Genomic DNA, 13,920 nt, shown 5'->3' on the forward strand with positions numbered 1-13,920 from the left:
CCGGACAAGGCGACGGAGGCTGGCGCCTGCGCCTCCCTACAGCCGCGATAAGCCATGCAGGGCCACTTGGCTCCCTTTGGGCTCCTCGTGGTCCCCAGCACATCCTGCCTCGGCCATTCGTCACCTCTTTAGAGGAGCGAGAAGAGCTGATAGAGCGGAAAGCCAAGGCACGCCCGGTGACCCGGCTCCCGAGTCATTATCCAGCTACAACCACCGCTGCCGGCCTTCGCTAACTTTCTCACGGTGACGGGGTCGGGGAGGGGGGGGGCTGCAAAAAGGTTTTAACCAGTTTCTTTAGGATGGTTGAAGATGGGCTCTAAGGGGAGCGGTAAAAAGCCACCATCTACCCCTTCCTGTGTTTTCTTTTCTTTTTCCAGGCTTTGACCCCGCGCACCCTCAAGCCCTGCCCTGGCACTCGTGTTGTCTCTTTCTCCGGCGCAGCCCTCCTGGAGCTCAGCCGAGGCTGCCGGACTTTATGCAGACTTTATACAGCGCAGCAGCACCGAGTTGTCAGCACAGACTTCCCTTCCCAGCCATTGAACTGGTTGTTGACATGTTAAGCATTAATAAAAGCACGAAAAAAAAAAAAAAAAAAAAAAAATCCCCCGGTTTGTCAGCAAATGACTAAACCCTTAATATCCCCTTCCTTTCTCAGCTTTCATTGTGCTGATTCACAGAGTCCATCTGTTCACAGATTTTACCATCAGCAGAGTTTCTGCCAGGCTAGATACGATCGGGATTTCTAGGATGTAGGGGGAAAAAAAAAAAATCCCAGCCTTCTCCCTAAACGTTCTTTTGATTTTATTTATTTATTTGTTTGGTTATTTTCATTAAGTCTACCATGAAGTAACCTGGAGGCCCTGCACCTGCTCCCAGCCACGCATTTTGCAAGCTGCCTTCAGAAATGGGGGTGCCCAGTGCTCTACAGCAAAGGAGCTGGAGCTGTGAGGCTGGGCAGCATCTCCCCCGTTCCCAGGTTTGGTGCTCTGCCCAACGGCTCCCTGGCAGTGCCCAGAAAAGCACCTTGCTCTTCCCATCAGGGACAGCAGGTGACACACAGCTGGGAACACCATGCCTGGGACAAACCCAGTCAAAACCGCCCGCACGCCCAGCAACCCGCAGCCTCCCCAGTAAGTTGTCCCCATGGCTGACATCGTACCTGTGTGGACGGTTTTGTGGCTGGCGAGGTTCCCCTTGTAGCGGAAGGAGGCTTGACAGCGGTCACACTTGTAGGGTTTGTCGCTGTGGACTTGCAGAGAGTGTCTCTTGAGAGAGGCCTCCTCGGAGAACCGACAGTCGCACTCATTGCAGAAGAAGGCTCCGTTCTCTGGGAGGGCAGAGAGGAGAGCAATGAGATGGGCAAGGCACAGGCCAACTCCTCGATGGGCCACGGGACGGGGTTAGGGGGGTGGAGAGGGGAAGCCAGAGCAAGCGTTGGAACAAGGAGATAAGCCCGGACATTTGTGGTCAACAGTGCCTGCACCGTGCTGTTACCTCCTGACCTCCTTGTGCATACAGCAACAACGTGCACGGCTCAAGACAGCAAAGACATCAGAAGCCACCTCTCCTTCAGTGTGACACAAGCTGCTTCCAAGAAGCCAGCATCCTGCTTGGACACCTTGCAGAGAGGTCCACAAAGGTACCCAAGTTATCAGGCATCCTCCGAAGGATGGACACTTAGCTCTGGAGCAATTCCAGCACCTTTGAAGGTCTTAAACCTTTACACGTACAGATGTCTTCCTTGAGCATGGGAAAACCACCATCATCTGAAGCACAAGGCGGGTTTCCCCAGTAGGAGGGTGCCTAACTCTTAAGTGCTGTAGGTAGCTTTGAGCATCACCACAGTGGGGTTCCCTCTGTGGCCCTCTGCCCACACCGCAGGTGACAATTCTGCGTTTCCCCTCCCTGAGCTACAGGCAGATGGGTGCACAGATACTTGTCTCTGGGCTTGTGGAGTTTTGCAACAAGATTGCAAGCCTCATTATCTGCATTTCTCCAGATGTGCGCATTGGGCTCCCTGATAATGAAGGTATCATGACGGATGCATGAGACACACCGTTCTTGCCCAATCCCCATTAGGGTCATTACATCTGCCAAGCTTGTTCTCCTACGGTTCTGGTGGGGTGGGGTGCATTTTGTTTCCTGTCCTCAGCTGCCAAGTTTGCAGCAGGTGACTAACTCCCTGGACAAGGCATCTGGATGGGGCTGGGGAAGGGGAGGAAGGAAGCAATTCCCATGTGCGTGTGTCCCTCACATGCATGCACACAGCTGGTTAGCCAGTTAAGAGGGGACTGTAAAGCACCTTGGGATCCACCAGCATCAGGGACAGGTCTGACTGCCTGCTTGGACACAGAGCACTGGCTGGACGGGTCCCCAGACTGCACAGGCCCCTTGCCTGCTGGTCAAAAAAAGCGACCAGGATATAAATGAGACTCACCGCAGCTGGAGTCAGAGTATTCAGACTGGGTTTCCCCCATCTCCTCTCCAAAGTTTGAGCCAGGGGTATGAAGGCACATCTCAGCGTGTTGCGGGGACTGGCAGCCACAGGAGCTGCACTTTGACGAATGCATGTACAGCGGGGACTGCCCTTCGCTGCTCCGCGGGGATCCATCCCGGGACCTGTGGAAGGACAGCAACGCACACAACTGTGAGAAGGCTCTTGCTGTGCTTGAGCTACTGGGCCCTTGTTTGCACCCCTCCAGACATGAGAGACAGCCATGTTTGATGGGGACATTTTTGTGGGGAGACACACAGCACAGCCCTGATCAACAACAGGTCCCTGAGCCTCAATCTTTCAGATGCCCATCACCAAACAACCTCAAAGCTCTCTAGGAACATCCAGGTCCAGAAGACAGTGTGCTGTTCCCTGGTAGTTTGGTCATTCCAAAACTTACAGCCAATCAAAGGCTTGAGGCACAGGGAGTCTGGTGAAAACCAGGTTGGGCAAATCTAGGTTCCAGAAACCATCCAGAGCTGCCGAAGCGAGCCAGGGATTCCTGACCCAATGTTCCCAATTCCATCGCCAGGCCTGGCTAGCACCGCTACGGTGGGGACAGCTGGCACCCAGCTGATGTCACTGGCAGTGCTCCACCAAATGCAGAGGTTTCCACCGGCGCATGGCCAGAGTCCCCAGGCCAGTACTCCAGCTATTTCACACACTTCCAAACTCTCACCAACACCACAGGGAGTCCTCTCTCTCCAGCAGGGGAGGTTGGGGGGGAAATCTTCTCACCTGTTAACGATATTGTTGAGTCTGCTCGCTTGTGGGATAGTAGAGTCTTCTCCATTCACGCTTATCTTGGTGGGGGATTGCACGTTGAGATGCTCTGGCTCCATGGACTGCTGGCAAGTAGACATGGGCATGTAGGTGCGAGGAGAGAGGGTTCCCATCTCATTCTGGTCGGGACTGTCTTGCTTGGTGCTCTGATTGAGAGAGTTGAGGACAATGAACTTGTATTTCTTCCAGTTGCAGGCTTTGGGGTCTGTGGGGCTCTTGGTGAAGAGAGAGCTGGAGTTCTGACTGATACGGGCGTTCTTGCTGCTGCTGGACTCAGTTGGTGAGTTGGGCTGACAGTCTGACTTCTGGGGACTCTGGGGGCTGATGAGTCCCTTGCGGTCCAGGGAGGTGTTGGTGGGCTCAAAGTGCTGGCTGATCTCATCCTCTGAAGAGGTCCGCTCCTCCTCTTTGGCCACTTTGTCACAAGGGAAGTAGGGATTGTTCCGAATCGAAGGGACGACAGGTTTGGGGCCAGAGGCTACGCTGTAGTGCATGTCACTCCTGGCTTCTTCAGCAGCACCTTCTTTTGGAGCATAGATGGTAGCGTGGCACATGTTGGCTGAGATGTCGGTAATGGTTCTCATGTACTCGGTGGGGATTGTCCTGGAGCTGTCGCATGGCAGGATCCTCTCCTTGGAGAAGGCACCTGCCCTTGAGAGTTCGGAGAGAGGCATCCTCATCTCCCGCAACTCATCATCCACAAGGAAGCTATTTAGAGGGAGAGGGCTGTATCCATGGTAGGGAATGGGGGATCCAGACAAACTGTTGATCAAACCAGGTGCGAAGGCCCTCCCATTGCAGAGGGACCCATTTTGGAGAGGCATGCCATTCTCTGAGACATCTCTGCTCCGATAAGCCATCACCTCTGGGTGGCTCAGCATCCGTCCAGCCAAAAACTCATCTCTTGGGGTCTTCACAGCAGACACTATCTCCGCTTCACTGGAACCAGGCAAAAAGGAGGGAGATGCAGTCATTTTCAGCCCATAAGGATACGTTTGCAGATACTTCGTCAGTTTCCCCCCTCCCACCCAAACACACCGCCCCAGGTTCTCCGAAGTTCACTCATGGCGCTCACCTAGACTTGACAAACCTTCGGCAGGTATCAACCACGTGCTCCATCTGCAGGTACAGTGCTGTGGCCATCACGGCCATGATATTATTCTCTCTCAAGTTCAGGCGGGATGTATACATGAAGTCCAAGAGGATGCAAAACCCCTCAGGGTTAATTTCAGGGTCCAGGTTGATGACATTCAAGTTGCACTTGAGCTGGTCAGTGAAGATGCTGTAGAAGAGGCCGCTGCAGAGAGGAGACAGCAGAGAAGACAAACATTATGACAATTCAGAGGAAGAAAGGAGAATTTGTCTGACATGCCTTAGCGCAGAGGGGTTCGTGAATGGGAAGGGAGGAGGAGGAGGCAATTACAGAATTTCCTGAGCTTCCCCCTTATTATCAAGCCTGGTTTCTCAGCTTAGTAAGCGTCTTCTGCATTGCACTTTTCCCAACTGGAACAGCCTGCTTTTAGATCTCACCTGTTCAACAACAACTCCCCACTGCCTCTATTTAGAAATTCCCTTTTTTTTTTTTTCGTTGTTGTTCTTACCACCACCCCCTTCCCACTGTGACTCATTTCTTTCAGAAGCCTCTTGGGGCATCCACGCTCACTCTTTAACCAGAAAAAAAAAAAAAAAAAAAAAAAAAAAGAGAGAAAAAGGGAAATGTCGGCAAAACATTTTTCAGATGTCTTAATAGTCAAACCTGGGCTTTTTCAAATCTTTATACCTTGTCAGCAGGAGACCCTGGAAGGCATCTGCCATAATTCAACTGGGCAATGGTGGGATGTTAATTAGCATTCACTAGGAAGCAATTCCAGCAATCCTAGGAGCTGGAAAGGGATTTTAGACCCCACCAGGCTCAGAAAAAAATCAACAAAGGTGGGTGAAGCCAGTAGCATGGGAGCCAGGGAGGAATAGCTCTAAAAATAGTGGCAGCAGGGGACACTGCGGTCACAGAGGACTCGCTCACCCCAGCGAGCATCCAGCCCTCCCTCTTCTCTCCTCCTGTCCTGTCCTGTCCCTGCAGAGCATTTGTGCTTAGCCGTCAAGGCTATGCCTCGCATCTGCTGCGCTCCTATTTGTCTCCACGGGCTGCGTGTGGGCAGATGTGGGCATGCATGGAGGAGAGAGGTGTGGGCACCGTGCTGGAGGCGAAAGGTCTCAGCTCTAATCCTATTACAGGTACAAATTTCTTGGCAGCCGCTTTCGATTCTGCTCCTCTGCCTCCATTTCCCTGTCTGTAAACCCCACGAACGTGCCCAGGGCTGCAACAGCCTTGCTGGTGGCCAAAGGCAGAGGGGGCAGGGAAGGGATGCAGGGAGGGGACCCTGCTCTCACCTGCAGGCCATCAGGACTGTTTTGTGAGCTCTGAACTGCTCCCGGTTCACAATGATGACGACATCGGTCAGGATATCCCGGCTTCTAAGGCGGTTGAGATTGAGGAGGACATCGCTTGCGTGGCGGGTGAACTGGATGCAGCTGTCTGCCGGTGAGGCCATCTTGAGTCTGCTCAAAACAGAAGTGACAGGAGGATGGGAATTGAGAAGTGGCCAGGCAAGTACCCTAAACCCAGCGAAGAGACAGCTGCTGCTCTGGGATGTGTTCAGATGGCCAACTGCCACTGGTAGGGACACCACCAGATCCTCGGTCCCAAGACAAACAGCCCTGCACCACGCCAAGTGCCTCCCAGGCTGCCTGGTGAGGTCTCTTGGCAAGCAGCAAGACCTGGCACATCTCCGTCCCGGCCAGCAAGCTGGTGGGCAAAGGCGACCAGACCCTCCTGAGGATTAGCTAACCGGCTCCTCTTTCTCCCTGCCTCGCCCATGGCAGCTCCACCCCAGTCCACTCCTCCCACCAACACTCGGGTTCATCTCCATGAAGTTCCCAACACAGCTTCCCAGCCTTCAGATCTTCCTTGGGAGCCATCCCCCTCATCCATCTGCTGGCTGGCTGCAAATCCAGCCATGGGAATCAAAACAAGTCTTGAAGGTCCCAATTGAAGCTGAAGGATTTCAACATCTGGAAAATCCAGCTCCCAGTGGAGCACCAACCCTCACCCACCAGCAAACTCCCTTCCTGCTACCAAGTGGTGGCCACCCTGGAGGAGACCTGTCCACAGTTTCCAATGAATTCATGGTGGCAGTGAGGAACAGAACTCATCTAACCTGCCAAGCTGCTACCCAAACCACAGCCCAGTCTCTCCCAGTGAGCAAGGCTTGGCTTAGTCGAGGAACATGAAGCCTTCCCCCAACACAACATCTGCTGGCCCATCTCAGAGCTGTCCTCCCAACCAGCACTCAGGAGAGACCACATCTCCCTGTGCCTCAAGTTTGGCCATCAAATTCCTCCATGATCAACCCCCTCCCACAACAAGAACTCCTCCTCCTTCCCCAGCGGCATATGAACGTACAGTATTTTCTAGAGAGCAGCTGCTCTCCTGAAAACAAATTCCAGCTGGGTCTAATGAAACATTTCATTCAACACAGCAAAGGGAAAGGGGGGGGGGGGGGGGGGGGGGGGAAGCACAAATTTAATTTACATACCCAATGCCTCAATTCACAGTCCAAAAGTTTCTTTCAAACCTACAAATAAAGCACAAGAAAACAAACGCCACATTAGCTGGTAATTATGAATTGGCCGTGGCAGGACACAAGCCTGCTGTTTCGCTCCAGTATCAGTTGGATAAAAGCTAGAGATAACAAACCTTCTACTCTCCAGTAAGGTTAACATTTGTTTCTTCCGGTACAGTACGTTCTTATCACAACCACAGGCTTTGAGAATCCAATCATAGCTTCTTCCACACCCTCTAGCCCAAACCATGGGCGTATGCCAAGGAGATTTTCATTTCCATGACTCAGGAACTTAAAGGCAGGTGGGAAGGGAAGTCAAGCGAGAATTTTCTCACCACTTCTTTTGGAGATAACTCTTCCTCTGCCAAGATCCAATTCCTGGCCAGTGCCACCTCCAAGACCAATGCCATATTCCCAGCACCTTGTTAACAGGTATGACTTACACACAAACATCTGCTGCCGCTCTGCTCAGAAACCTGGAAAGAGCCTGAATCCAGTCCTCCAAAACAGCTACTGCCCTTCTCAGAATACCCATGCGCTGCAGCCACTGGTGAAAACACCCTGGGACGGGACTGCCGAACAGACTTGGGAGGATATGGGCGTCAAGTACCAAAGTGACTTGGCCAGGATCACAGAGGAGGAAGCCAGTGGCGGAGACGGATGAGAACCCAGAACAAATGCCTTCCTCTGGCTGCTGGAAAAGCCCTCCCCTAAACTGTAAGCTTTGTCTCCAGCCGCTGGCTTCACGGGCAATGCTGCTGGGGCAGCATGGCAAGGAAATCCAGGAATTAACTGCCTTCCAAAACTCACACTAGTACTCTCAAATTTGCTTAAACCCAAGAAAGACAATTGGCCTGGCACTAACACAGGAAGAAGGTCCTCAGGCAGACGCCCCAGCAAGGAGAAGTGCAATAAATAAGTGAACCAAGAAACCCCAGGACCTTCATCATGCTATTTTGAGGACCGACCCCCAAAAACCAGATGGAGCCAGTAAGACTGCCAGCACTTGCGGTGATCCCATCCAGCCCCGTGAGGACAAGTGTCCCCTTCCCCCTCCCTTGTGGGAGACGTGCAAATCTGGAGCCCAAGCTCCCCTCACATCCCCGGAGACATCGGGGTGGGATGAAGAGGTGACATTTAAGGCAAGGTACCACACGCAGAAACCCAGAGGGGTGTCTTATAGCCCCGTTCCAGCCATCAAACGCAAATCTTCAGAGCAGCTCTGAGCCTGGCTAGCTTAAAGCTTTACACACACACAAAAAGTGACTCATTTCCCAAATACTGCAGACTCTGACCTTTCTGTACACGCTCGCTGCCAGCCGCTCGCTACCGTCAATCGCAAGCCAAGGGACTCGCGGCGCTCTGCAAGGAGCCCAGCACGCATCCCTGCGTCCACACGCGCAGCCGTCTGCATTTGGAGTAGCCGGCTGGCATCCCGACCTCAGCCACGCCGGCAGACGCGCTCCCAGGGACTCATCCCGGTGTCACAGACGCGGCGAGGTGACCCGTGCATAAACCAACAAAGTTACAAACTGCGAGATGAACTCTGCGCCCGTGAGCATCACGTGAAAAGCTGCTGCTGTCGCCAAATTTTCTTACCCACAGCGTTGCCCGGCCAGGAAGACACCCAGGTCCTTTCCCAGAGCTGGACCCCGGCATAGCCCCCTCCCTACCCTCCCAAATTATCCCTCCCCAGCACAGTGCTGCTGCTATAATAGCCCCTGGGAGCCGCAGGTGCATCCCAAGCAGCTCCCGGCTGCAGGATGTGGGCACAGCAAAAGGGAAAGGGACCTTCCTTCCCCTGGCTGTGCCGAGCGGGGTTAACCCTGCCCCTCCTGGCCTCTGCACAGCACCAGCTCCGCACCCCAGCACGGGAGGATGCTCCGACCAGAGACCAGCAGAGAAGGGGACAGCGACAAGGAGCAGAGACCAGTGATGGGGAGCAAAGAAGACCACTGCAGCCAAGCACGGCCTTCTCCATCACCCCTCCCTCAAAGCCCAGGCTTGGCTGGGGCCAGAGCACCACCTCAAGCTCCCCCCCCCTCCCCGTTCCAGTTCTCCTGCCCAGTACCTCGCAGGTGGGGGCTCTCCGGCAGTGCTCGGGGCTGCACGCCGGGGCTCGCTGTGCCTGGAGAGGAAGGTCTGGGTCAGCCACGGGGCCCATTTCGGGGGTGGCCGCATGGGACTGCCACTGCTGCTGCCTTCCAGGAAGGCAAGGGGCCGGCCCCACCGGTGGGAACGGCCCTTCCCTGCCGGCACCTCCCCGAGAAAACCCATTCCTGGAAGGGAGCCCAGAGCTGGCTCTGCCCTCCCTGCGGACGGCTAGGGCAGCGTGGGGAGGGAGCACCTGCCCGTGTGGGAGAACCCCTCTCAGCTCCACCCCATGCAAAGGGGAGACCCTCACAGCTCCCCGAACCCACAGCAGAAGGGAGTATCAGGGACTTCCCCCCCCATCCCCATCGCCCCCATCTATCTTTCTGCCATGCAGAGGGAAACCCCTCCATCCAGCCACTCTCCCATTTATAGGCAATCCCTTTTCATCCATTCTCCTCCCACCCTGTGCACAGGGGAGACTCCTTCCTCCCCTACCCCTCTTTGCATGGGGGATATCCCCTCATCTTTGTCCCTCTCCCACCCCCAAATGCATACTCCAGGGGAGGACACCAACCACTCCCCCTCCCTGAGCCCCGCTCTCCTACCCCTCCAGAGCCTGCAGCACCGACTCTCTCTCATCACCCTGGAAGGGCGGCTGGATGAAGTCTCCCTTCCCCATAGCCTCATCCCACACAGTGCTCCGAAACTACCCGCCCAGGGGAAGCTCCATCCTGCCCCCTCGCCCTTCCTCCCCTGTCCCAGCACCCAGCAGGGTTCCAGCCCCACAGGAGCACCCCCCCACGCCTGGCAGGGCACGCCGCCAGCCGTTCCCCCACCCCACCAAGGCACGCCTGGTTTCTCCTGAACAGGGACCAGACGGACAACCAAGGAAAGGGGGTGGTGCGGGGAACCCCCCCGGGTGCAGTCATGGGTGCTACAAGCCATAGTGAAGACGATGCTCTTGGCTGGGGATGTTCAAGCGCCCAGCTCAGCTTTCCCGGCGTCATGCAATCAGGGGGCACTAAGCGTCCTTTAGCTGTCACAGCACAGTTTTATTAATTTAGTAGCTTCTGGTTGGCATCTAGGCCAAAACGTGGCTGGGTTAATAATAACCCGAGAAGAGACCGAGAGAAGTCCTAGCACACAGCGTCAGAGCAGATCAAAAGCAGCATCGCTGTGTAAGCCCTGTCGTTTTTTCCATCGTCCCCTTCCGTGAGCGGATTGCACTCGCTCTATCGAGCGGTCTCTGCTAACTTTCAATCTGATCCAATTTCCTGCCAGCAAACAAATGTTTCTAGGAAATGCAATACATTATCTGGACGGGTTTATTATCAGCATTTGGAACCAGGAAAACTGCATATTTTCTCGAGCGCTGCAGGAAACTTTATAGTTTGTACTTCAAAAGAGGGTTTAAAAGGATTGCCCTTGAAAGCTGGCCCGGCTCAAGTCTCCACATTGTTTTGGCCTTTGCAGAAGAAAACGCAGAGGAGGGGGGAAGCACTCTAGAACTGCCTCCAATGTTTTCCACTAAAGAGGACTCCCCTGCCCTCTACGGAGCCAAGTTCTGACTGCGAGGCAGCGGCAGCGCGTGCCCTTGGGAAGAGAGGAGTCAAGCTTTCTTCAGCATTTCAAACGACCCCAAGCAATTTGGCACATTAATTTTTCAAGGGAAGGCAGGAACCGCATCCCGGCTGAAGTCGTGGGAGCTACTCCAGAGAACGCGAGGGACCCACGCCGTGCCCTGCCAACACCGAGCCCCGCACCGAGGTGCCAACCCAACTGCAGGGTGCAGCCGGAGCCAGGTGTCCCCATCCGCTAAGTCTGGTCCCCGGCTCCGCTGGGCTGAGAGGAGGTGTGCCATCATCCTCACTCTGCACCAGGGAGGTAAATCACCAGCCGGCACTGACCCGACCCTCCCTGTCTCTGTCCTCCTGGGGCTGAGGGTTGCACAACTCATCTTGGCAGCGAGGAACTGCTCTGGCGTCCCGCCTGATGGGACGAGACACGTATGCAGCTTGGGGTCCCTTGGCCAGGGGAGAGGCACCCCCTCACCACTATGTTTATTTCACCAAACAGATTTAAGGAGACCTATTTCAGAGGGTGCCTGGTCCTACAGGACATGTTCTTCAGGACCCACTGTCCTGCAGCATGCTTGTCCCACACTCTCCCCTCCCTAGGCAGGGATCCCACATTCCTCCTGCGTACCCGGCATAGAGCCCAAAGGCAGCACGCTGACAAGGAGAAAGAAGGGAAGGAAAACAACGTAGCCCCAAAATTTTCTCCCCTCTCCCAATGCCGTTAGCTCTCCCTGTGTTTTAGATGTGAAGCTTCACCGAGATTGCTGGGGTTTTAAAGCAGTCCTGAAGACGACACGCTTGCTCTGATTTAGGGGTGCGTGTCTTTTGGCTGTCAGCATCCTGCAGCAATGGGAACACACGAGATCTAGCACAGATTTAAAAAAAAAAAAAAATTGCGGGGAGGACTACATTTGCAGTCTAAATTTGCAGTCTGAAGGAGTTTACTGGTCAGATGCTGACTTTTGGATACTCATCTAACCAAACTGCAAACTGTGAACTCCTGAGGTTTGCCAATGCCTGCTGTAAACATGGAAACCAAGTGTCACTTTTTGCCAAACAGAAGAATGGTTTAAAAATAGATCAAGAAAAGAATACAGGCACTCGGCATACAGGACTCCTGTTTATAGACTCCCATGCTACTATAAAATGGAACAAGAGGTTATGAGCACACAGGCAACTTTTGACCAAATTTAGATTTTACAAACTTCTCAGAAACCTGAAAACAACATTTCAGGCTCCAACTGAACAATAAAAGCTCTTCATGCGGAGTTTGCAGTCCAAACGTTACAGCGCATGGACTAAAACAGGCTTGAAACAGTTCTTCAACCTCAGCTCCATGAATACGTGAGGGTACCTAAGCTGCACAATGAGAAATGCACCTACTGCTTAGAGGCTCGTTTTACTCACCTATAGACTTTGTAACAAGATTTTCTTTTTAATGGAGTATTCAAATAAGAGACACCCACCCCTGCAACACAGGATTGCCTCACTAAGTTTTACCACCTATATTTCTAATGGGTTTTTGAGGACAACATCAGTGTTTACAAAAAAAAAAAAAAAAAGAAGCCAAAAAAAAAAACCAAAATAAAAAAAACCAACCACTCCACAGCATTCCTCCAAATTAGTATTAGGCTGCTGCCATCAGGGGCTGAAAAATTCCATACCAGAAAAAAAAAAAAAAAAGCAAAAAAAAAAAAAAGCATAGCTCTACAATACATCCTAAATTAGGCAGAAATTCAAGGGCAGATTAACACCACAACTCGGAAAGATTTTCACATGTGATTTCATGACCAGACCCGGAGAGAACTCCATATGGAAATGTCAGTGACTTTAATAAGCACTCGGTTGTTTCCAATTAGGCACCTTAAGTAAGTTCAGTGGCATCCAGAGTTTCCTCTGCCACCTTCCTCCTAGCTGGCAAGCATTTTTTATTTTTATTTTTTTCTTTTTTTTTAACGAGCAGCTAATAAACATGTTCCCACTCTCCCGAGGCTCCCGGCTCCGCCAGCCCCGGCGCTGGCCGGAGGAGGGAACAGACGTGACACTAGGTGGCACCAGTTAGCTTTGCTGCAGGAGCAATTTTTCCCTTTGGAAAATAAAACACCCCAACCAAACCTGGAAAACATATAATTTTGTCGATGTAATTCTGTTTCTCTTAAAACGCGTCTGAGCAACATTATTTTTATGAGCTTTTCCAGCCTTGTTTTGAAAAACTTAATGTTTCTGCTAGGTTTATTTTTGTCTCATCAGACAGCAGACTGAAGTCCTCCCAGCGCTGCAAACAGGGATGTCTAAAAAGTATCATGAAGACTTTTGACTGATTTTTTTTTTTTCCTCCTTTCTTTTGGGGTGGGATTTGTAAGAATCACTTCTCATTCCGACTTCTTCCTTCGCAATAATAACTAACCAGTTAACCTCCACTTCCTCTCCCAATATTGACTCACAGTCAGAACTGAGGGGGATTGGAAATTGGAACTGAAATGCATCCCAAGAGATCTTTGATCTGTTTTGCCAGTCAAAATTGAATGCTCAGAGACGAAGTCTTTTCTTACTGGAACAATGTAATAATCTATTCTTCTGGAAAATTGCTAGACACCCTTTGAATATTTTAATGGCTTGATGATTTGTTTCATGGGGCAGAAATTGTCATTTATAATGTAAGTTTTTAAACCTGCGATCCTATCATTAGACGAAAATAACACAACCTGAGGTTCTGCTGCTCTGTGTATATATAAAGAGAGGTTTCCCCCAAAATATTTTTACAGTAATTTTTTAACCGTACCCCCCCCCCCCCCCCCCCAAGGACTGCAGGAAGAAGCCCATGTTTGCTCTTAAAGCACTTATCCTTTAAACCTTTCAAACAATAGGACAAATAATAATTTTTTAAAGCATTTAAAACCTCAGGAGAGGAATCAATAAGCATCCCCAGATCGAACGAGGGCCTGATCCCATACCCAGCCCTGCTGACACTTCCACTGGCACAGGTACAAATTTGGCCCCAGACAGAGATGTGGGACCAACGCAGCGCTTCTCGCTGAGCCTCATCCGTCTGGCCCCAACCTCCCTGCGCACCGCTCCCGCGCCTACTGAAGTCAGTGGAAAAAAGTAACCCGGGCCGGGTTTGTTTTTGTTGTTTTTGACTCATTATTTTAAGCCCAAATTTGCCTCTTCCCTGGAAATGCAACAGGGGGGTCAAAGGCAGCTTTTTAGGCACATCTGAGAGGCCGCCACAGATTTTTCTAAACAAACGCCTTGCTTTCTGTTTCCCTCCTTCCCAAGAGGCGATTTCATAACATTTCATACTGTGACTTTGCAAACTAAAGGCGGGGGGTGGGGGTGGGGGGGGAGA

The 13,920-nt window shown here is 52.3% G+C and overlaps 1 protein-coding gene across 1 annotated transcript in view; it reads right to left on the reverse strand.

The window, feature by feature from the left end:
• Positions 1-6,912, reverse strand: part of BCL6 (B-cell CLL/lymphoma 6) — a 10,317-nt gene extending 3,405 nt beyond the window's left edge. The window contains exons 1-6 of the mRNA XM_009883356.1: positions 6,874-6,912; positions 5,669-5,836; positions 4,353-4,574; positions 3,233-4,216; positions 2,438-2,619; positions 1,160-1,327 (exon numbers count right to left, since the gene is read on the reverse strand). Of these exons, the coding sequence (XP_009881658.1) occupies positions 1,160-1,327; positions 2,438-2,619; positions 3,233-4,216; positions 4,353-4,574; positions 5,669-5,829 (1,717 nt within the window). The 5' untranslated portion in view covers positions 5,830-5,836; positions 6,874-6,912. The remainder of the gene's footprint in view (positions 1-1,159; positions 1,328-2,437; positions 2,620-3,232; positions 4,217-4,352; positions 4,575-5,668; positions 5,837-6,873) is intronic.
• Positions 6,913-13,920: the final 7,008 nt, after the last annotated feature.

This window comes from Charadrius vociferus, unplaced genomic scaffold (assembly GCF_000708025.1).
Source record: "Charadrius vociferus isolate BGI_N301 unplaced genomic scaffold, ASM70802v2 scaffold214, whole genome shotgun sequence".
NCBI classification, from domain to species: Eukaryota; Metazoa; Chordata; class Aves; order Charadriiformes; family Charadriidae; genus Charadrius; species Charadrius vociferus.